This window comes from Seriola lalandi, unplaced genomic scaffold (genome assembly GCF_002814215.2).
Source record: "Seriola lalandi dorsalis isolate HSWRI2012SDOR001 ecotype SW California unplaced genomic scaffold, Sedor1 jcf7180002053896, whole genome shotgun sequence".
Taxonomy (NCBI): Eukaryota; Metazoa; Chordata; class Actinopteri; order Carangiformes; family Carangidae; genus Seriola; species Seriola lalandi.
This window is the reverse complement of record NW_019524449.1, coordinates 8,890-34,040: the sequence shown is the minus strand read 5'-3', so window position 1 is coordinate 34,040 and position 25,151 is coordinate 8,890. Positions and strand designations below refer to the sequence as shown.

Genomic DNA, 25,151 nt, shown 5'->3' with positions numbered 1-25,151 from the left:
GTCAGTGATGGATTTGAAAGTTTTTCTTATGTATTTTCTAGAAAAAAAGGCCTTTTGGAAGCAAACCACAGGGTTATTCTGATAGTAGAAATGTTGGAGCTATTTCATCCAAAAAAAAAAAAAAGGCACCAAAAAGAGAAATATACCAGCTCTAAGTGTATGGTTTGTTCGTGGATGTTATAAGTATGTATGCTCAGAAAGAAAAACTGGTTATCTAAAAATGGGTAAATGTGGAGAGGATGGTTTTGGAGCACAAAACAAACAGCATTTGCTTGAAGAAACTGCATTCTGAGAAAGGTGTAGTTGCCTATTTGATCTCTTTTAAAACAGAAAATTTACCTTATAACTATCCTTGTTATTCCAGAAAAAGTCACCATCTTTGACCTCACAGAATCACTAATCACTGATGTTGTCCAGGATTTATTCATGTACATGTTTCGAACCTCAGCGATGATCAGAATGGAAAGACTTCTGTTAGTAGGTTCATTTTGACTCCCTTGCTTCAACCCACTGACACGTTCTCCATCTGCCAGTCAACAGCACAATACGTAAAGCGCTGAGTTCACGGGTGGCGGCCTTGGCGAACGCTTTGCCACGCTTGCTTGGAAGAACCACAGTTGTCACAGAAAATGGTGCTGTTTTTCTAGTTCGTCTTCAGCTGTACCTTCTCGTTCCTTTTACCTGCGACTACCTACTACCTGAGTTGAGAGCAGTGAAGGGTTTCCTGGAAATGTCTCTACTGAAGCACACAAAGAAGCACAGAGGACAAAAAAAAAAAAGCATGGTCACCTTTTTTTTTTCATATCACTGATTCAGATTGTTATCGACTCGCCTCGAGGGGCCAAGAGCCGTCAACTATTATCTTTGTATAGAACAATAATTTTGACACTCTCTTTGTCTCGTGCTTCTCTGTGGGAATGTGCATGGCCACTGTTTTGTTTTGAGTACCTGTTCACACTTCAATATGGTATTTGGAATGGCTTTTCTTTGTCTAATGATGTTTCCAGCACAATTAGAAGATGTACTTTTTTATCTTAGTCACAGTGTTCTGCATTACAAGGGATTTTATTTATTTTTTTCTTCTTCAGGAAGGTGAAATGTTTAAAAATATAATTGTATACTTTATAGATTCTCAGGTTTATGGAGATAATATATTGCAACAGTTTTGAAAGCTTCCTTCCCATCATCTAGCTCACTACCTGTAGTGGTGAATTCACATTTATCGTCACATTCTTATACTAACATAACACCTGAAGCACGAAACATTTCCTGCATAGACTGCACATTGTCACTAAACACAATAACTTGTTGGTATTTATATCAGTTGCATTTCAAGTTCAGATGTATTTTTGGTATCTTGTGCCAAATTTGAGTGCCATTTTCTATTTTTATTTCATTGTTGTTGCCTCCATGATCATATTGAAGGTTTTTCATTCAAATCACCACTAAAGGTTTGCAATACAAAAATGTTATTTTCTACCTGAAAATTGTACAATCAATGAAAATTGCTGTTTTCTTGTATCTGGTATAGTATTTTACCAGAAGTGTTTAGCATTGTATGGATGTTACTACAATATATATGTGTTTTTGTTACACACATTTCCATATCTGTATAGTATAGATAAATACTCAATACTGAATTTGTTCAGGGGTATGTGCAATTACAGATCCATAGAGGCATTATTAAATAGAATGACAAATTACAATATCAGAGTTGCTTATTAAACAATGTTGAACAATTGTGATTGTTTGAGAAGTAATTATTTATTAACTGAGAGAGCTGTGCAGGGTGACAGCGAGTGGAGAGCTAGTACACACACAAAGCTGTTTACACACACACACACACAGACTCAAACACTGAAGGTCAGACTGACCACACACTCTCATCAAGTCACACACTTCCTCTGGCCAACGGCTCGGGTACAGCTGTTGGATGGGGATGTGAGCATATGCCCCTCAGCGATTGGCTGGTGGTGTAATGATGTAGAAGTGCCCTGCACCCGTCCTTCACCCTCACAGTCATGATACAGTATAACCAGGGAAAAATGAAAAACGGGTTTACGCAGGTTTTTTTTTCCACTTGAGTAACCAAGTTAATGTGTGTGATGAAGTAACTGGTGCAAAACTAACATTAATATTCCTGGATTTATTTTAGAGTCATGTACCTTGTAATTTCACCCCTCCACTCACGGCTGCATAAAAGCATAGTGACAAAAGGCCAGAGAAAATAACCCATGTGTGATATTTCATGAGTGAAACGAAGCACACACAAAGAGACACTTTCTGTATCTGAGCACCGCCACCAGGAAAGCAGGGGATACAACTGAGAGAGTGACTCAGAGCAAGAAACATGACTCACTGATATCTAACCACCAATACACAGAAATACGAGGATGTGTGATCTTGATAGTGTTGAGCAGAAACACAGGTCTATCTGTCAGTAGTACAATAAATTTATCACAGGTAAAGAAGGAGTTGTGTAGAACACAAGGCCCAAAGTGAAAAAAAAAACCTTCTCTAATACACTTCAGTTAGATGTAGAATATACAGTATGATCCGATGTTTTATACACTACATTACTATAATGTTGGTTTTGCCGAAATGCTGTGCTGCATTTTCAGGCCCAGTGCGGCTTTGCCATGAAACTCTCCCGTCCAAACCAGTCCTTCTGTGTTAGTGAAAGCCCCTTCTCCCTCCAACCTAGAAATACACATCAGGTAAAACATCTAAAATCTTATATTTGATATAACTGTGCAGCCAAAACAATAATAAAAATCAATGCCAAAAGCCATAACTAATGATAACTGTCACTATCTATCACTCTACTGATTATTTTTCTTGATAAATCATCACAAATAGGGAAAAATTATGCAGAATGATTGATTTAGTATCGCATAAGACACAAAATAAAACCAAAGCTCAAACTAGGTTTAAGATATATTATCAAAACAGTCACTGATTAATTATGTTGGATGACTTATTGATTCATTGACTAATGTACAATAGTTCTGAGCCTCTCTGCTGCTGCTCTATTCTGATCATAAAAGAGGGCTGATCTGAAACACATGCACATAAAAGAGCACTAAACTGCAGTATAATCGTATGAAAACTCTTACTAGGGTTAGCTCTTTTCAGAAAGCATTACAGGAATGACACAGTAAATGCCAAATACTGATAGCTTTTTACCTGTTCTTGCTAAAGTGACCTTTGTAAGTAGAGCCGTCTGGGAAGGTATATGTTCCCGTGCCATGGTACATGTTGTCTTTGAATTCTCCTTCATATAGTGCTCCAGAAGGATGCTGCAAGGTCCCTCTACCATGCATCTGGGAGAAGGGACAGAGGGAGACAGAGAACAAGCATGACTAACTGCAGAGAAATTACAATCATCCAGGCCTTAGTCATAGACTTCAGATGAGCATTTAGACATATAGTTAATGCATACCTTGTCCTGATGCCACTCGCCAGTGTATATGATCCCATCTGCTGAGGTGTGTTTACCAACACCACTCCTCATCAGTGCTCCAGATGTAGACCTGCTGCACTCCCCCTCTGTGGACAGAGGAGATGTTGTCACAGACCTAATGTGATGTGTAATGTAAATGTTCAACTGTATCATCAGTTAACACTCACCATATCTTTCCCCAGTTGGGAAAATGTAAGATGCATTTATAGATTGTTCTCCTGCAAACAAACAGACATATTTACCTCAAGCACCTTAATTGTCAGATGCTAATTTTTCCAACACGGATATTTACCATGAAGATTAAAATAATTCCTTTCCTTGTTGTCTGAAAGTGAAAAGGTAACAAATTTAGATAGCAGATAGGAAAGACATAAGAAGATGTGTGTGTCCTTGAGTGTTAGAAATCAAATCTTCATAATCACACCCCACCAGACATCCGTGACAGCTTTCCCCAGCTGGCAGATGGCTGCCAGAACCGACAACAAACGTTGTGTACTGGCCAATTTCTATGATGCAAAAAGTCAAACAACTAATTAAAAGGTTGTGGGAAGGACACAAGCTAACGGTATGCTATTTTTGTTCACTCATTTGCCCTAAAAATAACCAGTCCTGTCTACTCTAAAATAGGTACTCCGCTGTCTGTGTCGTACTAACAGCCCGACGCATGCCGTTACCATGGTTACATTTTTGGTGCAGCCCTAGTTTTAAAAAAGAGTTTTTTTCATATAAAAAAAAAAAGTTTAGCTCAACATATGTTACATTTAATTTATTCCAATGATTTTCATATATTGCTTTTAAATATTAAATTTACCAAATATTACACATTTTCTTCCTCTAACGTTTCCGAACACCGGAAGAGAAACTTTGAACCCCGAGTTTTGACCAATGAAAGAGACGCAGGCTACCGGTGGTTTGCACAGCTGTCTCAGGTATGTTCTCACTTGTTATGAAAGTAAAGTTTTTCAACAACTTTTATTCTTTAACGGTTATAATTTAGCTCACTATGTTTTTGTGGCGTTCTTAATCATTTAACCTCTCGACCTGACTTGTGAGGAAGCCTTTCACAACTAAGCTAACGCTAGCTTGATGACTCAAAAGTGAGGAGTGAGCCTGCTAGCTTGCTAGCTAGTTCAAGCTTGATACTTGAAACTGACTCAGATATCAGTCCCAACACAATAAGACGTTATTTCTAAAACGAGCAATATAATGCTCTTTCATAACTTCCTAATAAAACACAGTGTCAGCTAGTCGGGCAAGTAAAATGGTCATTGCCGTCGTTTGGTTATTTGTCTGCGTGCTTCGTTTGATTGCATAATTCTAGCCACCAGCGCTGTGTGTCAGCCACCACCTCATTGCTCCCACTTGAACTGGTGTGCCACCCGACAGCTATGTGCGACTCTTGTGCTCTGCAGTTGATGTACAGTAGCTGCCTGCTTTGCCTGGATTCGCAGCTAGCAGCTCTCTCTGACGTATTCAGGATTATTGGATACTCCCAAGGTTGGGAGGATTTATTCAAACAATGCATTTTATGTCTCTATTCACAGATTGTTGGCTGCTATGAAAGGACAGTGATTGAAGGTGAGTACACTCGAGTTTTACAGCAGTGTATTATAAGTAATCCATTACGTGTTGGTGTTGATAGTGTGAAGCTAGACTGCTTTAAAATAAATTATGTGTGATCAAAGTGTTCATAAATGTTTTCACAGAGAAATGAATGCAAGGAGAAGAGGTGGGAAGCCCAACAGAGGAGGGGGGAGATTTAACAAGTCAAGAGGAGGTGGAGGTGGAGGCAGAGGCGGTGGAGGCGGAGGCGGGAGTGGAGGTGGAAGTAGGAAAGGGGGAGCTGGTCTATGGGATGATGGGGATGATTTCAGCCTTGATTTTGGACCCTCTCGTTCCAGCAGGTATAAATTCATAATTGAAGAATGAATTATCAAATTAAAAATGATCACACTCATTTCATCTCCTCACTTACATCTCATTGTTCTCCTCTCTGTTTACCTGGCTGTGTCTCCAGACCTGGCAAAGGACGAGGCGGTGGCAGCCGTGCTGGTGGCAGGGATGGAGGTAGAGGGAGAGGAGGGAGGGGAGGGAGAGGAGGTAGGGGAGATAGGGATCGAGATAGTCATCGAGATGGCAATCGAGATAACCATGGCCGAAGCAATTGGAAAAGCAGCAGTAAGGCTCTCCCAAGTTCTCTGGCGAGGATCAGAACGTGCCCAAAGTCAGGGGAGGGAATCAAGTCGGAGGTGAGCACCATGCCCTTGCAGAGGATCTTCATGACTAATGAGAACCAAGAACAACTGAAAGAGCTGCTGCGGGATCTGCAGAGTGCAGATTTTGATGAGCCCTATGAGTAAGTACATTCTAGTAAACATGCATGGGATAGGCTGCACCCCTTTGTCTGTTGAGAAAGGCTAATTCAAATGCTTGAAAATAAAAGTTTTCATGAAGTGATGTTTTTTACCCATGTTTTTTTTTAACTAGTCTTCCCTCTCTCCCTCAGTGAATCAGGTTCAGATTATTCGGGGGGAGAAGAGGATGAGGAGGAATATGATGAGTTGGATCACCGTGATGAAGGCCAGTTTTGGGCCACTAATGATGAGCCTGTGGAGAGAGCAGACAGCCCATCATATGAGCCAGAGTCTGACGATGAACGGCCAACCCCTGAGCCTGTCATCTCCTTATTTGCCATAGGGAAACTCTGCAGGTGATGTTCAGATTTGTCTTTTCTTTCATTACAGATTTTGTAGGTACTTAGAATTATCTTGAAATTAATCGAGTAGGTTTATTTTTTTTCAAAGTTGTTCTGTCAGGAACCTAAACAACTAAGCCTTGTATATATTTACCTTGTCTTCTACCCCATCTGTTTTGTCACATTTCCTTTTTGTAGGTTTGGGTTTGACAGGGAGCGCAGTAAGCTGGCACTGGAGTCTGGTGGCGGGGAATTCGGGGCCACTTTGGAACAACTCCTCCACCAGGTTTTTAGTGAGCGCTACGGCCAGAAAGCAGTTTCCCCTGACGGCCTCGAGGGGGTGCCTATGGATGAGTGTTTGAGCCAGAGGCAGGAGGAAGCTCTGGCTCTAGCTGCCATTTATGGTGAGCGCTTCAGTGAACGCATTGCTAATGCAGTCTGGACTGTAACCCTGGATCTCTCATTCCTCTCAGACAAGAATAGCAAGAAAGGTGGGGCAGTTGGCAGTCGAGGTGGAGGAGGATCTGTTAATATCCGTGATGTCTGCAGATTCTACCTGAAAGGGCAAGGCTGCCGCTTTGGGGACAAGTGCAAGTTTAAACACCAACTTCCCACCAAAGGGAGGTCTGGGGCTGATTCCCCAGACCTGAAGGGTCCAAGCCAGCCTGGATTCAGCAGCTATTCTCCTCCTGAGTATGAACTAGAGGTCCGTTTCCCCAAAGGAAATCGTTACCCATTTCAGGCACCAATAGTTGCCTTCAGCACCAACGACGAGTATGTTGGAGCTGCAGTGAGGCTCACCTTGACTGAGCAATTATTTGGAGAGGCGCTTGCTGCAGCAAAGAGCAGCGAACCTGTTGTTTACACTCTGATCACTTTGTGTGAGGATGAAGCTACCATGAAGGAACTGCTGGCTGTCAGTCATCACAAATACAGCACACCGCCAGCTGTTGTGGTGGCAACTCCACCCTCACTCGCCATAGCAAAGAGTAAGAGTGTGAGGAGCAATGCCGCAGAGGAAAGCAGGACTAGTAGTAATAATCACTCTAACAGCAGAAGGACTGCTCCACCCAACAACCAGAGACCCATGGATTGTGAGTCAAAAAGATTATTTACTTATTGATTATTTATAGTCTGTTTTCATTAAACACAGCTTAGAATTGTATTTATGTGCTTCTGCATTGAATCAATCACCTCTGTCTTTAAAGTGAAAGAGACGGGAGAGGCAGAGGAGCTGGATGAGAGGGAGGAAGATGATGAAGATGAGGTTGTCCCAGTTGAGAGCGAGAGTTACGTTAATCTGAGGAAGAAGATGGTAAATAAGCACAACCTGAAGATAGACAACCTACTGCAAGAAAATGGAAAGCTGTGCCGAGAGTTCCAGAGGAAAAAGGTAAAAGAGAAGTGCTGTGATTGCCAAAAAAAAAAAAAATCGAACATCCTATTTTAACATTTTCTCACTCTACATCCTTTCCAACTCTATGTATATATTGTGATGAATTGCTGTTATTTCATTTTTGTCTTCACCCAGTCATCCAGGCGCTTCAGGTCCATGCTGGATCAGAGGAAGAACCTGCCGGCTTGGCAAGAAAAAGAGAACATCTTAGACCTGTTAGACCAGTGTCAGGTGCTTGTGGTCAGCGGGATGACAGGGTGAGTTACACAGAGAAACCCCAAGCATTGGTATCAACCTACTGCTCAGTAGCATGGTGTTTTGTATGTACAAGGATGTATGGAAAATTGTAAGTGGCTTCATGTACTCTAACCTGACTTAATTTGTTTTTCCTTTCGATATTTAAAAACGATGCAAATATTCTTTTGTTGCTTTTTTTCTATTTCACAGCATCAGAAGCCCAATATTTAAAAAATAAAAAAAATACATTCTATTCCTGACTATCTATATAATTCTATTCAATGTTTATTTTCTGTTTACTTCTCTGCAGGTGTGGTAAGACCACCCAGATCCCTCAGTTCATTCTGGACGCCTCATTAGGTGGTCCAGCGCAGCAGGTGGCCAACATTATCTGTACCCAACCACGCCGCATTTCTGCCATTTCTGTGGCTCAGAGAGTGGCACAGGAACGTGCAGAGTGTCTGGGTAACTCAGTTGGATATCAGATCCGCCTGGAGTGTGTCAGGGTATGGGCACATTCAACATACACATTCAATATATGGAATAAATTAAGCTTTTAGTCACAGGGTCCAAATGATTCAGAATAAAATTCAACTTTAATTCTCTAAAAGCTCCTGAATATGACATTTTCAAATCACTAATGAAACCTAAGTGTATGTAACCAAGCTTTATATCATAAAATTTTCTTTTCCGTCAGACGTCTGCCACCAGACTGCTGTACTGCACTACAGGCGTGTTACTGAGAAGACTTGAGAGTGAGGCAGACCTCAAAGGAGTCACACACGTGATTGTGGATGAGGTACACGAGCGCACAGAGGAGAGGTGAGATGGTGCAGATCATTCATGTAGAGTATGGTGCAGAAAGTGTGCATTCATGCTCCTTACTTCACAGCTTTAGAAATAAAGTTGATCCCTTCTCGAATTCACTTTTTTAATGGCTGGTTTCTTTCTCACTTTCTTGTCTTTCCGTCATATCCTCATTTTTTATCAGTGACTTCCTGCTGCTGGTGCTCAAAGACCTGATTCTGCAGAGACCAGACCTGAAGATTATTCTCATGAGTGCCACACTTAATGCCAACCTCTTTTCTGAATATTTCTACAACTGTCCCTCTGTCCACATACCAGGTAATAAATGTAGTATCTATTGTACACATATCCTGAATCATATTCCTCTCATACATCTTTTTTTTTCCCCCTGTCAATGAACATCTCTCGTTCAGGGCGTACTTTTCCTGTTGACCAGTTCTTTCTTGAAGATGCCATTGCTAAAACCGGGTAATCACATTCTCCTACACTTAAGTAACTTCAACTGATAACTGTTTTTAAACTGTTCCGATCTATAAATGCATAAGAACGTAATTAATTGTCTGTTTCTTGTACTGTCTTAATTCACTTTTCTCTCATTTATTTTCCCAGCTATGTCATTGAGGATGGCAGCCCTTACATGCGCTCAGGGAAACAGAATTCGTCTTCCACAGGTGGACGAACAAGCAAAGGAGAACCAAGGGACATGGTTGACGACTTGGGTGATGACATGTGGAACTTCATGTCTTTCTGTAAGAAGGACTTTGTCAAAGACTCAATCCCAGACCAGCAGCTCAGCCTGCAGGATCTAACGGTCAGATACAAAGGTAAGTTGAGAACAAGTATCATAAACTGAACTATTGTGCTGTATAGGGTCTCTACCTCCTGGGTCTTACTTAAACAAACTGTTGCTGCCTATCCATGCATTAATACCACATTTTGTTTTGCTATTGGTGCAGATACTAAGAAGTCTGTGCTGAAGGCCATAGCTGCAATGGACCTGGACAAGATCAACATGGACTTGGTGGAGAGCATTTTGGAGTGGATTGTAGATGGAAAACACAACTACCCTCCAGGTAAAAATCGCCCACATAATACATACTCAGCCATGTCAAGCTGAGTCATGGACACTTGGGGAGTGAAGTTTTGCTATGTTGGTGTAACCTTGTGGTTTCTGTGCCCAGGTGCAGTGCTTGTGTTTTTGCCAGGCCTGGCTGAGATCAAGATGCTCTATGAACAGCTCCAGTCCAACAGAATGTTCAACAACAGAGGCGCAACCAGGTCAGTGTCTAAAGGCATGTTTGTGTTTTTACGGCAACTTCAATTATTTTTATTGTTTCGTATTTACAAAGTGATGTATCGCATCAAAATTCATATTCTGTAGTATTTCCTAGTTTCTTAGTTTTCCTTTAAAAACAAAACAAAAAACAAGGGCATAGGATCCTTAGTTAACTACAGTATGACAGGGTGTGAAATCATGTACAGTCTCATTTTGCAAATAAAAACTGAAAAATCTCAGCTATCAACAATCTCTGTAGGTAAGACCATTTGTTTTTTTTTAAGTTATTTTTTATGGCATTTTTTTGCAGTTGTTCCGATAGTGACAGTGAGGAAGAGTCAGGAAAGTCAGGGAGAGAGAGAGGGGATAACATGCAGCAAAGGGCCACAGATCTTACCCCCAGATAGGATCATTTGTGGTATATAGTACTATACCGGTACTGTACAGAATGTATACTGCTGTGTCTTATTTCCATAGTTAATCATAGTGAGAAATGAATAGTCGTTACTGGTCAAACGCTAATGTCTGTGAGTGTTCATCCCCACATCAGGTGTGTGGTGTACCCACTTCATTCAACCTTGTCCAATGAGGAGCAACAGGCAGTTTTCAGTCGGCCCCCAGAGGGTGTCACGAAGATTATCATCTCCACCAACATCGCAGAGACCTCTGTAACCATTGATGACGTGGTATATGTCATTGACTCTGGCAAGATGAAAGAGAAAAGGTAAACTAATGTTAAGCTAAAATGAGCAGATATTATGTTGACTATTTTGATATACTATTTGTAACTTTTTGATAACAATGGCTGTGAATTGTGTTACATTTTTGTTGCCACACAGTTTTTAGAATCGACTTACAATCAGATTTAACATTAATTATTTTAATTTAGGAATTATTTTGATTTATTGTTTTCAGATATGATGCATCTAAAAGCATGGAGAGCCTGGAGGACTCATGGGTTTCTCGGGCCAATGCACTGCAGAGGAAGGGTCGAGCAGGTCGTGTGGCCTCGGGTGTCTGCTTCCACCTCTTCACCAGCCACTGCTTCCAACACCAGCTGGCTGAGCAACAGCTGCCTGAGATCCAGAGAGTTCCCCTGGAGCAGCTCTGCCTCCGGTAGATCCATCTGTTTGCTCTTTGCACAGTGCCAACCTGCTTTGTTGTCTCTGTAAATGTGAATAATAGAGGTTTATGTATGACAAGGGTATTCAGATTTGTGATCGAAAATGCCACCTGAGAAAAATGGCCAGGACATGGGGGGGTTTTGTCCAATCTGCTTGGGTCATGAGAGTCCCCTCCTAGGCCTTAACTGTGGCACTCTCTGATTTTAGGATAATGAAAACAGTTGATTTCCATGCTAGTATATACCATTCCACCTTCTCTCTGACAGAATCAAGGTACTGGACGTGTTTGCCGAGCAGACTTTGGAGTCTGTCTACTCTCGGCTCATTGAACCTCCGGCTATGGGAAGCTTGGACGCAGCCAAGCAGCGCCTGCAGGACCTGGGAGCTCTGACTGCAGATGAGAGGTTGACCCCGCTGGGATACCACCTGGCTTGCCTGCCCGTTGACGTGCGCATTGGGAAACTCATGCTGTTTGGTGCCATCTTTCGCTGCCTCGACCCAGCACTCACCATCGCTGCCAGTCTGGCCTTCAAATCACCATTTGTAAGGAACCCATGTGCCACTGTTGAGAGGCCATATGTGTCACTTTTCAGATCATTTATGTCACAGCCACATGTACATCCAGTATAAAATACAGTTGCTTAAGCAGATCATTCATCCTTGCATTTATTTTTTAACAGAGAAGAACCCACATAATGGTTATTATTCACATTTAAGTGTCTTATTCTGTAGAAATAGTGTCTAAAGTTGGTCTTGTGTCTGTTTTTGAGGTGTCTCCATGGGATAAGCGAGATGAAGCCAATGAGAAGAAACTGGCCTTTGCCTTGGCCAATAGCGACCATCTCGCTTTGTTACAGGCATACAAGGTACTGCCTGGGTTCATTTATTATAAATAGTATGAATAGTATTGATCTGTTAGACTGTTGGCGTAGCCTTTGAATCTAGGAAGTTTCTTGATGTGATGGATTTTTCCTCTGTTGCAGGGATGGTGCTGCGCTGCAAAGACGAGTAACCGGGCCGGCTTCCTTTACTGCAGGGAGAACTTTCTGTCTTGGCGAGGTTTACAGGTTAGGCGGCGCTGTCTGAGGCAATCTATTCTCACCTATTATTGTGTAATGCTGTTACTGTAGAGCTCCTGGGCAGCAAGCCAGGCAGTAGAGCAGTGTTTAATATACTGAACATGTTTTCCTTTGAATTTACCACCTGCAGGCATTAAAAAAATCTAAACCTCCATATAGCAGAATAGCTTTTAAGCTTTAAAACAACTGACATTAATGTAGTTCTTGAGTTTAATTGTGTTTAATTTTTTTCTTAATCTTACATTTCTTAAAATGTGTGCCGTGACGTGTGCAGGAGATCGCCAGTCTGAAGAGGCAGTTTGCTGAGCTGCTGTCTGACATTGGCTTCATCAAGGAGGGACTGAGGGCCAGGATTATAGAGCGCATGTGCTCTAATGGCACTGATGGAGTTCTAGAGGCTACTGGCCCTGAGGTAACACACACACACACACACACACACACACACACACACACACACACACACACACATTATAGTGCCGAAAGTGTTAAATTTGTTGTTGCAATATACGCTAAGATATATGGTTGTATGATATTTATTAGTCAGCTGCTTTTATCTGGCTTATTTTATAGAGAATTTATTTCAGTTTTATAAGGTGCACAGTCTGTTTTTAAGTGCACAGATATGTTTTTTTGGACTCAACAGTCTATCCTTAGTCTTGAAGAAAAATTGATAATAATGATAAATGTCATATCTTTCCAGGCTAACCTGAACTCAGAAAACATTCGGCTGATGTCCGCCATGCTATGTGCTGCCCTCTATCCCAACGTGGTGCAGGTGATTATTCATTCTTGCTGTTTGAATAGAAAACTGAAAGCCAGTGATAGCAATATAAATTGGCTCATGCCAATAGGCTTTACACTCCTGCTCTGTGTTTGACAATGTGATCCAGGTACGAGCTCCTCAGGGGAATTACAAGATGACCAGCAAAGGAGCAATGAAGATGCAACCTAAAGCCAACGAGCTTCGCTTCATGACCAAGAACGACGGCTGTGTTCACGTGCACCCCTCATCTGTCAACTACAATGTGAGATAAAAAATCAAAAGATGGGGCATTGCATTCAATAGATAAACAGAGAAACAAGTCCTGTGACTCTTCTTGGTCTTTCAGGTTCGTCACTACAACAGCCCCTACCTGGTTTACCACGAGAAGGTGAAAACGAGCCGTGTCTTCATCAGGGACTGCAGCATGGTGTCTGTTTACCCGCTAGTGCTGTTAGGAGGTGGTCAGGTCAATGTGGAGCTGCACAAGGGAGAGTTTGTCATCTCCCTGGATGATGGATGGATCCGATTTGCTGCCGCCTCTCATCAGGTCAGTGATAAGAGTGACAAAGGTTTGAGTAATTTAGAATCACAGGAACAAAGTTATTTATCTTTCCACATATCCTTAAAAGGTCCATTGCAAACATTTTTGGGATGATGTTGTAAAAAGTTTACAAGCTGTTTGTAAACCTGTTAAATGTACTTTAAAGATTTAATAGGCTTTTACTCCAAAGTAAACAATGCACTATAGCCAAGCCACATATATTATCACATAAAAATCATTATGTAAACATAATAATGATAATAAATTCTTTGCACAAAATTACAAATCAACTTGGTGCTGAATATGGTGTGTGTGTGTGTGTGTGTGTGTGTGTGTGTGTGTGTGTGTGTGTGTGTGTGTGACCCAGGTGGCTGAGCTGGTGAAGGAGCTGCGCTGGGAGCTAGACCAGCTGCTAGAGGACAAAATTAGGAACCCGAGCATGGACCTGTGCAGCTGCCCCCGCGGATCCCGCATCATCCACATGATCGTCCACCTCATCTCTACACAGTAGCTCTGCTCCCTAACAAACCTTTTTTGTCCCTTTTTATCACCTTCAAGGGCTTAAATGCATGGAGCTCTGCAGTATAAATGTCTTTGTACTCCTGCAGCACTGCTACATACTTAATTTTAATATCTTAAATCATTACTTAAGAAAAACAGGCTGAACAACCCTGAAACTGGTTAAAATTTCTATTGTATTTTTTAGAGACAGATCAGCTTGGCAGATATTGTACTTGAATTGAGGTCCTCTGGTGGAGGGACAGTCACCACACCACCCTGCTGCCACCTGGCACTTTACCACAAGTATCAGTTTACACAAAGCTATTATTGTGTTGCTGCACCAGAGGCTTTTTAAAGCAAATTATACCTTGAAAATAAAAAAAATGGCTCTATGCAGGTTAATCCACAAACCTCCAGCATTGTTACTACTGGAATTAAGCGCTTGTCTTATTTTGATACCTAGGAATCACAACTGTAGAAAAGCTTTTTTCTTTGATGCCATACTACTACTGTATGTGCAGTAAATTGGCACATTGATTGTGAATTTGATGTCAGATACAATTTGTATACATTGCATTTTTATTTTAGGTTGTGTGTACAGTATCTTGCTCACAACTGAGAATTTTCTTGGGTCCATATTGGATGTCTTTACTCACAGTACCTGCTTACTTGTTATGGTTGTGGATATTTATTTGTAATGCATGGTTGACAGTTCCAAGAGCTTGTGCATGGTATTTAGTTCTTTTACATTAACTGAATGTATTTAAATGTTACAGTGATGTCAAAACCACACTTTCACAATGTGAATTCAAGGGCTTTTTAAATCAGGAGAAGGTGGTGGATGTGGAGTCACCAAAGAACCTGAAAGCTTATTGTCTTAACAAGTGAGGAACTGCACACTGCACTAAAAATAAAAAAGAAATTATATTTGGCTGTTGATTTTTCTTTGCTCTTACCTCTTGCACAAATTTTTTGCTAAGTTTTGTGTTGTACTTGAAACCTAGCTGCCTCTTGGATGCAGCAAACAAATTTACTGGCTTGTGGAAGAGGCCAGCCCCTTCATTCATGAGTCCATTCAGTCTCTATGACAACAGACATAAACATATGGGGTATCGCTGTCCTAGTTGAAGCCATTCAGTTGCCACTTACAACAGTGCCAAGTCCAGAGCTGGTAAGATATATGTATTTTTTATTTGTGCTTAAGCTGTTTGAGAGGGCACATACTATGTATTCATTAAAGCATCGTTTTTAATCATAAAATAGTCACCTGCTGCTTTTTATGGCATTCTATAGTATTTGTCTTGTTTTTCAGATGGGTAAATAATCTCTCATCACACTGGATGTGACCTTGAAGTTTTTCACTATGGTAAAGAATATTTAACTTTTGTTCCATGTAAACTATTAGTTCAATGCTAACTGTTCAGTATGATCACGGGAGGAACCAAACCAAAACCACTTGTATTTTTTTCAAAGCCACCCAAATCCAGGAAATCAAGGTCCCACAGTTCTAGGCCTGCCAAGACGACTGGGAGTCCAAAAACACCCAAAAAGAGGTCCTCTAGTGCCAAATCCACCAAGACAGATGTGGACATCCTCAGCCCAGCAGCCATGGAGAATATCTACTACATTGCTCATAATGCGGTGGACTGTCTGGAGTTCAGAGGCTTTGGGTGGCCACACTCAAACAAAAAGAAGAAAAAGAAAAAGGGAACAAAAAGAAAAAAGAAAAAGTAAATCAGAATTTTTTGCCAAAGTTAGACTTTTTTCTCATGGTTAAGGGGATAGTTTCACTTAAATACCTTGGTAATAGCATCATCTAGTGGACAAATCATAACACATCCCAATTTAAACATGTTACGAGAGCTAGAGTTAGTGTAATGCAGCAATATGGAAATATATTAATACATATATTAAATATATATATATATTAATGCATGTTATAACAGAAAAATGTCACATAATCCACGAGGCAAAGACTAACATTTTTATCAGCAACTTTATTGAAAGTTGAATTAGTCAGAATTGTTTTCACTCATATCGTAAAAGGCTTGGCAGCAGCTTTTGACAAATTGGAAGCTTGTGAAAGAATCTCTTTCAACTTAGCAGAATAAGACAGAGAAGAGCAAATGTATACTCAAGTAATATTCATTTTAAAGAACATTATGTGGAGATAATGAATGTCATGTGTAAATTAGAACACCATAGTGCATCATAGAAAAGGCCAGCCAACATTGCCATGATACTGGACATAAAGTGTTCCCACTAGTTATTTATAATGTTCTTTAAATCCAGTCTTGGATCAGCAATTTATCTTACAAAAATAGGCTACTATGAGAACATGCCTATAAAACTAAGGGAAGAAACAAATACTGTTCCAGGCACTGTTAATATTCTCATATTTTACATTATATGTCCCTTTATCAAATGTACACTCATTATACCATAACCCTGTAAAATAAATAGTTTCTCTGCAGAGTCAATCTGGTATTGCTTGCAACATGGTCCTGCTGTGCTCACTCTGGGGGCTTCTTCTTGGCCTCCACATCTTTCTTAAAAGCTTCAATTTTCTTGGCTATGTTAGGGACCTAGGAAAGAAAAAGCATTACAGTCAGTACATCTGGTAAGTGTATATAGTTGTATTAGGTACACCTTGCCAAAACTAAATGCAACTTATATAACAACTTCGTAATTTGTGAGTGTTATAATGTTCAGTTTTTGTTGCAAATGTTTAACATACAATCTTACATTGTACTGGACCTATACTGAGGTGTTTTTATTATTATGTTCAATATATATTCAATGTATCACGAAGGATGGCCCAGCTAACCTAACTAAAACAGATGCAACAAAAACGTAACATTGTAACATTAAAAAGATTTAGGTTGTTATGTTGTATGCGATTGCACTAGTTTGAACCAGGTGTACCAAATGAAAATAACAACTGATGTAGGTCATTGAAGTGGAATAGCTCAAGGACAGGTCTCCAGACACCCTTGGTTTACCGGAAGGAGGGTGTGGCAGAGATTGGACAGTTAAACAAGCAAGTAACTTTACTAACTCGTTGAAATCCAATTGTCAAGGTTTATAAATAAAGACTAAAATCAGGCAAACTTACATCATAGTTTTGAGCGAGGTACATCCCCACAACATTCCCCAGGGTGAAGCCAGCCTGGAAGATGGAACAAAAAATGTCATTAGAGGAAATATCTTATCTACCGATAACTTCAAGCAACATTTGCAAACTCATTCTCATGTTTATTTAACGTAGTAGCATAGTTAACTGTTAAATTTGTGGCGGTTGACTTTTATCTTACTTTACTAGAACAGAAAACTTCAATTCGCTGCTACTGCTACAGCTATGTCTACTGACAGGCAGTTACCATTATGCTAATACGTTAGCTAGGCTAGCTTCGTTGACATCTCTAAGCATCCAGACAAATGTCAAGTACGACAATGTCCATTTAGCTCACCAGGAACTGTAGCATGGTGGAATAAGGAAGTCACTACAGGACTATCCACAGCAAACTAACCTACTGACTAAAAAGCAGCCAGTAAGTTCAGAGCTAAACAAGGTAAATCGACCAAGTCGCTTGGCTAATGAAGCTAGCTTGTCATCAACAATGAGTGTACGCATGCGCGAGAAAATAGTCTCACGTTATTTTTCAGAGCAGACGAATTGTAGTCCTTTTCCTCAAACTGAGCTATAGTTGTTCCTCACTTGAGAACTACAATTCCCAGTGCCGCGCAAAATCTCTCGCCCGTGCAGTGGGTGTTGCTGCAATGGTGGCTTTTGTGGGACATTGAATGACTTTGGCTCCATCACGAAAATAACCGGTTTATTCATTTTATTTACAAAACGTGAGCATGGAGGCTCTTATCCCCGTTATAAACAAGCTCCAAGATGTGTTCAATACAGTGGGCGCCGATATTATACAGCTGCCGCAGATAGCAGTAGTTGGGACTCAGGTAAGACGCTGTGGTTGGGAGCATTTTGTGATTAGCGGCTGTCATGCTAGCAAGATAACCTTGCTTTAATATCATGCATGCATGAATAAAGATAGCATTATAATAAGAGTTATACTAGCCGCGAATAATTTGTACAATACAACATATTCAGGTACCAGAATAAATTTACTGAGGCTACATAGAGACCATTGTAGATGCAGAGAGCACTGCTAAAACCCCACTAGATATTTAACTAGACTGCTGCAAACCTCATTTGCAAGTCTGCACTGGCAGTGGCAGTGAAGTCTATTTTAATCATCTCAATCACTGCTATTTTAAGAGCCTCATCCACACACTAACCTCTGTTGGCTAAACCAGGTCAATGCTTGTGCAAAAGACAGGTGCAATTAGCTGTGTTGTTTCTATCCCTGGTCCACCATGGTTCCATATCAGGGCTATGCTGGATTTGGTGTCTTAAATTGGGAGGTAGATGCAGTCCCTGATTTATCCCACATCTAACTCATGTCTCTATTTGTATTTTGTGTCTCCAGAGCAGCGGTAAGAGCTCTGTGCTGGAGAGCCTGGTCGGAAGGGATCTGCTGCCTCGTGGGACTGGCATCGTAACCAGGCGACCTCTCATCCTCCAGCTGGTCCATGTGGATCCTGGAGACGCCAGGAAAAATGATGACAGCGGTAGGTACCAACATCCCTGAGATCTCCAACAAGCAGTCCACTGTTTTAGATATTGCCTCCTGTGCAAGGCATGTTTGGATGCTGTTTGCATATAATGCAGCAGAGTTTTCATATTTGCTCTTGCACAGTATTTATGTTATTATACACACATTTGGAGGGATTGTGCCCATAATTGTTGGTGTACAGTATATAAAAAGTCTTCATATGATTTTCTGGTCCTCAGTATGCAGACACTAGTTCTAAAGCTCTGTCATTGTTTTTCAAATCATTTGCAGATGCCAGGGTGTGAAAAAGCACTGTGCTACTCAAAGGTGCATTGTACAGCTGTCCTCACATTTAAATACCCTGACTTAGTGTCCTAGTTCTGCTCCCTCCTTCACAAAACTACACCTGTCATTCCAGCTGCCTTATTCACAGGACTAGTATCTGTCGTCAGGTGTCTGTCCTTTCTGTAGGTCCAATTTTAGTGGTGCTTGCTTAGCCTCCTGCACACAGTAGTTTAACACCTGTGTTTTTCCACCTCGAGAGTGCTAAGTGAATAATATTTGACCCATACTGTTTTCTTGTTGTTCACAGGTAGAGAAGGTGAAGAGTGGGGCAAGTTTCTTCACACAAAAAATAAGGTATGGGTTTGTGTAATGTAAATCATTTGAGTAACAGCCTTGGTCCTTGCTTGTTTTTGTAAATTTTTCCTTTTCCTTACACAGATCTACACAGATTTCGATGAAATCAGGCAAGAAATTGAAAATGAAACGGAGCGAATATCAGGGAATAATAAGGTGAGATGTGGATGGAGGAGGAAGAGGACATTCTTTATGTTTTGTAATCCAGACCTACAGGATTTACTGCACAAATGACATGTGTCTTACATCTCAAATGATTGGGTTTCAAGGAAGTGCTGTTGATGGGGAAACAAATCTATGATGTATATTATTACTGGCAGCAAATTCGGTTTGCCCGCTGTCTGGTATGACCAAACAAGTCAACTACTTACAAAGCACATTTTCAAACAAAAGGAAGAAGAAACAAAGAAGAATAAAGAAGAAATTTCTGACAAGACAAAATATTTAAAGAAAATACATGTGACACCAGTGACAGAAAGATTAGCATGATGACCTTGTGATGGAACGAGAGGTGGAGGAGATCTGAAGTCATGAGAAGATTTTAAATAATAACATATTCAAAACTATATAAACTAAACTATATAAATATAAACGTTTTGGGCTACCAGTACTCAACTTCAACTGTGTTCCCTGTCCCAGCAATCACCATCATTGCTTGGATTAGGAAAAGAAGTTGCAACTCAAGGAACAGGTTAAAAATCATTTTCATCATGCAGCGGGTGACAATTTCTTTTTTTCATCCACATAGTTTCAAATACTGCTGGGTATTTGTCTTTCAGAGAACTGAAATGTAAGGTGAGACAAGAGCTAGCAGACAAGCAGCGGCGTCAGAACACTGCAAGAGAATCAAAATGCTACCTATTATATCATTATCACCCAAACTGACAGCAAGTAGGCAAAGTTTGTGCTCTAGCAAAACTTAGTTTGTAAATTCTTTTAACATGTTCTATAAAACAGTGTTAAGCAACACAGTACACATCTGTTCTGTCTCTTCCCTCTGCAGGGGATCAGTGATGAACCCATTCACCTGAAGATATTTTCTCCTCACGTTGTCAACCTCACACTGGTGGATCTGCCAGGAATTACTAAGGTAACTCATGCTGTACTCTCTCCTCACCAAGACAAGGCTTTGATCACCGCTGCAACAACCAATTACTGAAAAATGTAAAACCGAAAACACCTATAAGCCAGGTTTCACCAGATATGCCCGGTCACTGCTGTCAGTGTCCCTGTCTGGTCGATGCTTTTGTGTATTTATAGACGGCAGGGAGTTATCAGCTCAGTTTTAATGCTCCCAACCATGTGCTGTCAAAGTCCAAGTGTGTGCAGGCTTTGATTCCAGCCTCATTAGTTCCTTCCCTCTGGTTGAAAACGTTGTTAATCTGAGAAATCCCCCTGCTGTAGTTCCTAATGAATCAAATTGAGACATACTGTGTCTTTTCGTTTAATTGGTATTGTTCCCTTCAGGTGCCCGTAGGGGATCAGCCTAAGGACATTGAGGTTCAGATAAGAGATCTAATCCTGAAGCACATCTCCAACCCCAACTGTATCATCCTGGCTGTCACGGCTGCTAACACAGACATGGCCACCTCGGAGGCCCTCAAGGTGGCCCGGGAGGTCGACCCTGACGGTAAGAAACACTGAAAGGAAGACAGAATTATAATAACATTTATTGTCTGACTTTTCCACTGTTTAATTAGACAATTAATGTTGAAGAAGATGAGTGTTAGTAGCCATTTTTGTGACTCACCAGGCAGGAGGACACTGGCTGTGGTGACCAAGCTGGACCTGATGGACGCTGGTACTGATGCTATGGATGTACTAATGGGCAGAGTCATACCTGTCAAACTGGGCCTCATTGGAGTAGTCAACAGGTCTGAAGAGTTTACTGTTTACTGTACTGAACATATTATGACATTAGGCTATCTATTATTCAGACCGGAGATGAGTGTGTGATAATAGAGGTCAGTAGAGTTTAGTGTGCTATGATACATTTTTAATGCAGATATACTGTATCATTATCTATTGTTTATATTGAATCATCACTCTGTTGGTTGTTTTATTACTATCAGATATGATGAAATGATCCACCTTCCTTTATTATGCAGTTCAATACGATGAACATCAGTCAGAATTGTTTTCCATATCAAACTAGATGTCATGACATATACATAATGTAAGATGGTCGACTGTTACTAATTTGTCTTATTGCCCAGCACTAAATATCAGTGTTGTGTTGTTGAAATTGAACTTTTAGGAGCCAGTTGGACATCAACAATAAAAAATCTGTGGCTGATGCCATTCGAGACGAACATGCTTTCCTGCAGAAGAAATATCCGTCTCTCGCCAACAGAAATGGAACCAAATACCTGGCAAGGACGCTTAATAGGTAACTGTAATAACAATCGTTACCATGACAAAATACATATGATCTGAAAGCACAAAGCCTCATGCTTCTATCACTGTAAACCATATTGAGAACAGTTGATTAAAAAAAAAAAACCATAAAAGTCAAATTAAAAGAAGGAAATAAACACTATAAAAACATTTTCAACATGTTTGTGCTTCTCTAAATTTATTTCACTACTACTTATACCAGCTCAGATTTTGTGACCGTACATTTTTAAGAGTGATCTTTCAGAAGAGAGCGAACTGTGATCAGAATGGTTCAAGAATAGTTTTATTTTGGTAATGTCTTTTTCAAGTGAAAAATCTAAATAAAAATCAATTTAAAAAACAGAACAGTGACTGCAAAAAGTAAGATGTGACACATACTGTGCATCTGACAGTGCAGCAAACGGCCTGAATGCTTATGTACAGTATATCAATGTCATATTTCAGTTTTTCCTTTTTAATAAATTAATAAAAAAATTCAAAAATTCTGTTGAGTGAAGATTGATGAGGAAAACATACTCTAAATGATTTTAGCACGAGGCTTCAATATGACAAAATGTGAAAAAAGTCTGAATACTTTCTGAATACACTGTATAGGCGTAGATTTAACAGAAGGACACATGAAGTTATGTCAGCATTAGTATGTTGAATGTGAGGAGCAGGCCGCAATAATCAGCCGTCAGAGGAATTGCTCGTGTCTGCCATTTAGACAATAGCCATTTAATTTGACTATAATTTACATATCTGCATAAAAAAACGGAACCTTCTGCCCTTTGCTGTCATAATGTCAGGTTACTGATGCATCACATCCGAGACTGTCTCCCTGAGCTGAAGACACGGATCAACGTCCTGGCAGCCCAGTACCAGTCCCTGCTCAGCAGCTACGGAGAACCTGTCGAGGACCAAAGTGCCACCTTGCTCCAGCTTATCACCAAGTTCGCCACAGAGTACTGCAACACCATCGAGGGCACGGCCAAATACATAGAGACAGCAGAACTGTGAGTAGCGGTGCCTCTCCTCTGCTCGGCCACATGGTGATGCTGTTGGTCCAGAGCAGTGAAAATGAGCAAAACAACTGCATTGGTTTCATCATTTAATATGACACAACTTGTAAGTTGAAGCACGCACAGCCTCTGTGAAGGAAGAGCTGACAGGAGAGGAGGCCACGGGGTTCACATCACAGCTAATATCCCCCTGCTGCTATTTTTCAGGTGCGGTGGAGCCAGGATTTGTTACATATTCCACGAGACTTTTGGCAGAACATTGGAGTCTGTGGATCCACTGGGAGGACTCAGCACCATAGATATCCTAACAGCCATAAGGAACGCAACAGTGAGTGCTGCTGCATTATTTCATAAATGTTATATCATTAGTGTCACTGCATTTTCTCCTCTCATCTTTGTGAGCTATTGTAAACCAACAAAACATGACCTTTTCTGTAAGATATAGCCTATTCTTGTTCTTTTGTTGTTTGCTCTCTTTGCTAACAAAAATTGCTCTGGGTAAATGCTAACCTGCAGCTGCCCCCTGTCCCCACATCAGGGCCCACGTCCATCCCTGTTTGTGCCTGAGGTATCCTTTGAGCTGTTGGTGAAGAAGCAGGTGAAACGCCTGGAGGAGCCCAGTTTGCGATGCGTGGAGCTGGTCCACGAGGAGATGCAGAGGATCATCCAGCACTGCAGCAACTACAGCACACAGGTAATGAGCTCCACTCACATCTTCTCCGTCAAAGAAGGGAACTCATGTATTTACCTTTCCCTCACATGCAGGCATTCGCATTCATATTGTTTTGTTCTGCAGGAGCTGCAGAGGTTCCCTAAGCTACATGAGGCCATTGTGGAAGTGGTCACCTCCCTCCTAAGGAAGAGACTGCCTATCACCAATGAAATGGTACCTCTGCATTTCTGCTTTCATCTTCTGCTGTCACGATCAGTCATTATGAGTGTTGATGTGTTTCAGCAAAAGGCTGAACTGATAGACTGAAGGTGTTCTCCTTTCTTGTCATAGGTCCACAACTTGGTTGCAATTGAGCTGGCTTACATCAACACCAAACATCCAGACTTTGCAGATGCTTGTGGGGTCATGAATAACAATATAGAGGTCAGTACTCACATTAAATACCCTAAAATGCAAATATTTTCATGGCAGAATAAAGAGGTGAAAACCTGATATTGCTTTCTGTTGGCCTGGGATTATATCTTATGTAATATATATGTATATTCATATATTTAGGTATATAAAAAGTATTAAATGTTTCACTCAGAATGTATGGAAGTAAATAAAAGCCAAAATCTTATATTTTGAAAACCATCTATTTGAATTAATGTCAGTTAATTTCCCATCTTTGTAGCTAATATCAGGTTTTACAATTTCAAACACCTGATTTCAAGCAGTTTTTGTAGTTCACAAATATTGCTAAAAAAATTTGCAAGTGTCAAACATTTTATTGAAGTTGCTCCAATTCTGTCATTTTCATTTTGGTTGTAATTTGGTTTCTGAATTTCACCAGTCCAACCTGACCGACCGATTTTTAGAGCAGATTGAATACAATCAGTTTAATACTGGACACCTAAATTGACATATTTAATTTTTTTGATTTTTATTAAGTATTCGGAAGTGATTTAATGACACAAGTACAGAAACTTAATTTTATCTATTAGAATTTTTATTATTTGGGAAATTATTAGTGCGTTATCAGAGTCTGTTAAAAGGTACATGTAGCATTTAAATATATATAATATATATCATACTGAACACAGAAAAAGGTTTACTCTGTTAAATGATGAAATGTGTTTTTAATTAGCAGAATGGTTGGTAGAACTTAAAACATTTCTAGTAGAATAACTTCTTTCATCATGCGCTTTCCAGTAAATTATCTTCCATACTTTCCGAGGATGTGTTGAAGTTTAAGTAATTTTGCCAAAACCAGCAACTGTACCAAAATCTGTTTTTGTGTGTTGTAGGAGCAAAGGAGAAACAGGATGAGAGAGCTGCCTACTGCAGTGCCCAGGGATAAGGTAAAAGAAACAGCCTTATTTGAAAATATAATAACAGAAGCCTATGTGTTCTAATATTTTCAGTGTCCCCAGTATAAAGGGGTTCTGTGCAGTGTTAATCACTCATAGCACTACAGGACGAGGATCTGTGAACCAAATGCTTCGGATAGTTTCCATCGAGGAATTTTATCCCACATCTCTTCCTCTCTTTCTCAGAGCGTCTCTTTTCCTAGCCTCCAATGACTTTTGACAGCCAGCCTCCTTTCCTCTGTCTTTCCACATTTCCTTTCAGTGTTTTTTTTTCTCTTTCTCTCTCCATTCCTGCTCTCATATTCCTGCTAGTCTGTTGGCAAAGGCCCGCCTGGCCCAACTGTGGTTTCTGGCGAGCCCCCTGCGTCTGGAGCAGACATGGACGGTGCCAAGGTGGGCACGTACGCAGCTCGCTGGCTCTATGCCTGACTGGCTGTGTGGCTGGTGGTGGGGCATGGATGAATGGATGGATGGTTGATGGATGGATGGATGGTTGATGGATGGATGGGCATGGGCTGCTGGCATGCACTCTGATCTTTGTCTGCTGATGCCGTGCTGTTGGTTTGCCCCCCCCCCCCCCCCCCCCCC

The 25,151-nt window shown here is 40.7% G+C and overlaps 5 protein-coding genes across 7 annotated transcripts in view; 3 read left to right on the top strand and 2 right to left on the bottom strand.

Annotated features, from left to right (window-relative positions):
- Positions 1–1,788: 1,788 nt before the first annotated feature.
- morn2 (MORN repeat containing 2) lies at positions 1,789–3,663 on the bottom strand. The gene is made up of 4 exons (XM_023402043.2): positions 3,631–3,663; positions 3,443–3,549; positions 3,187–3,323; positions 1,789–2,700 (listed from the first exon to the last, which is right to left on the bottom strand). Exons 2-4 carry the CDS (start codon positions 3,512–3,514, stop codon positions 2,580–2,582), a joined length of 330 nt encoding a protein of 109 aa, XP_023257811.2. The 5' UTR covers positions 3,515–3,549; positions 3,631–3,663; the 3' UTR covers positions 1,789–2,579.
- Positions 3,664–4,350: 687 nt separating this feature from the next.
- Positions 4,351–14,809, top strand: dhx57 (DEAH (Asp-Glu-Ala-Asp/His) box polypeptide 57). The gene is made up of 25 exons (XM_023402050.1): positions 4,351–4,392; positions 5,008–5,041; positions 5,170–5,367; positions 5,481–5,819; positions 5,970–6,173; positions 6,357–7,252; positions 7,367–7,551; positions 7,690–7,811; positions 8,102–8,297; positions 8,489–8,613; positions 8,783–8,916; positions 9,012–9,066; positions 9,208–9,422; positions 9,555–9,671; positions 9,780–9,876; positions 10,425–10,598; positions 10,790–10,990; positions 11,265–11,541; positions 11,769–11,864; positions 11,982–12,065; positions 12,352–12,489; positions 12,778–12,852; positions 12,968–13,102; positions 13,187–13,387; positions 13,749–14,809. The coding sequence occupies exons 3-25, from the start codon at positions 5,174–5,176 to the stop codon at positions 13,890–13,892; spliced, it is 4,404 nt and encodes a 1,467-aa protein (XP_023257818.1). The 5' UTR covers positions 4,351–4,392; positions 5,008–5,041; positions 5,170–5,173; the 3' UTR covers positions 13,893–14,809.
- Positions 14,810–14,955: 146 nt separating this feature from the next.
- Positions 14,956–15,849, top strand: smkr1 (small lysine rich protein 1). Of its 2 annotated transcripts, XM_023402051.2 has the most exons (3): positions 15,027–15,053; positions 15,195–15,248; positions 15,356–15,849. In XM_023402051.2, exons 2-3 carry the CDS (start codon positions 15,246–15,248, stop codon positions 15,614–15,616), a joined length of 264 nt encoding a protein of 87 aa, XP_023257819.1. In that variant the 5' UTR covers positions 15,027–15,053; positions 15,195–15,245; the 3' UTR covers positions 15,617–15,849. The 2 variants fall into 2 exon arrangements, with proteins under 2 accessions (XP_087029003.1, XP_023257819.1); XM_087172877.1 differs by lacking the exon at positions 15,195–15,248 and having other exon boundaries at positions 14,956–15,053.
- A 10-nt stretch (positions 15,850–15,859) lies between these two features.
- On the bottom strand, positions 15,860–17,511 carry stmp1 (short transmembrane mitochondrial protein 1). The gene is made up of 3 exons (XM_023402052.2): positions 17,353–17,511; positions 16,998–17,051; positions 15,860–16,467 (listed from the first exon to the last, which is right to left on the bottom strand). Exons 1-3 carry the CDS (start codon positions 17,365–17,367, stop codon positions 16,396–16,398), a joined length of 141 nt encoding a protein of 46 aa, XP_023257820.1. The 5' UTR covers positions 17,368–17,511; the 3' UTR covers positions 15,860–16,395.
- Positions 17,512–17,643: 132 nt separating this feature from the next.
- LOC111651990 (dynamin-1-like protein) overlaps positions 17,644–25,151 on the top strand; it is a 10,237-nt gene continuing 2,729 nt past the window's right edge. Inside the window, exons 1-15 of one of the 2 annotated variants that reach the window (XM_087172875.1) lie at positions 17,644–17,848; positions 18,379–18,524; positions 19,101–19,143; positions 19,228–19,299; positions 20,147–20,233; positions 20,611–20,773; positions 20,897–21,017; positions 21,401–21,532; positions 22,329–22,535; positions 22,749–22,869; positions 23,080–23,235; positions 23,338–23,427; positions 23,545–23,637; positions 24,501–24,554; positions 24,876–24,956. In XM_087172875.1, the coding sequence (XP_087029001.1) occupies positions 17,747–17,848; positions 18,379–18,524; positions 19,101–19,143; positions 19,228–19,299; positions 20,147–20,233; positions 20,611–20,773; positions 20,897–21,017; positions 21,401–21,532; positions 22,329–22,535; positions 22,749–22,869; positions 23,080–23,235; positions 23,338–23,427; positions 23,545–23,637; positions 24,501–24,554; positions 24,876–24,956 (1,668 nt within the window). In that variant the 5' untranslated portion in view covers positions 17,644–17,746. The remainder of the gene's footprint in view (positions 17,849–18,378; positions 18,525–19,100; positions 19,144–19,227; positions 19,300–20,146; positions 20,234–20,610; positions 20,774–20,896; positions 21,018–21,400; positions 21,533–22,328; positions 22,536–22,748; positions 22,870–23,079; positions 23,236–23,337; positions 23,428–23,544; positions 23,638–24,500; positions 24,555–24,875; positions 24,957–25,151) is intronic. The other variant, XM_087172876.1, reaches the window with a different exon arrangement.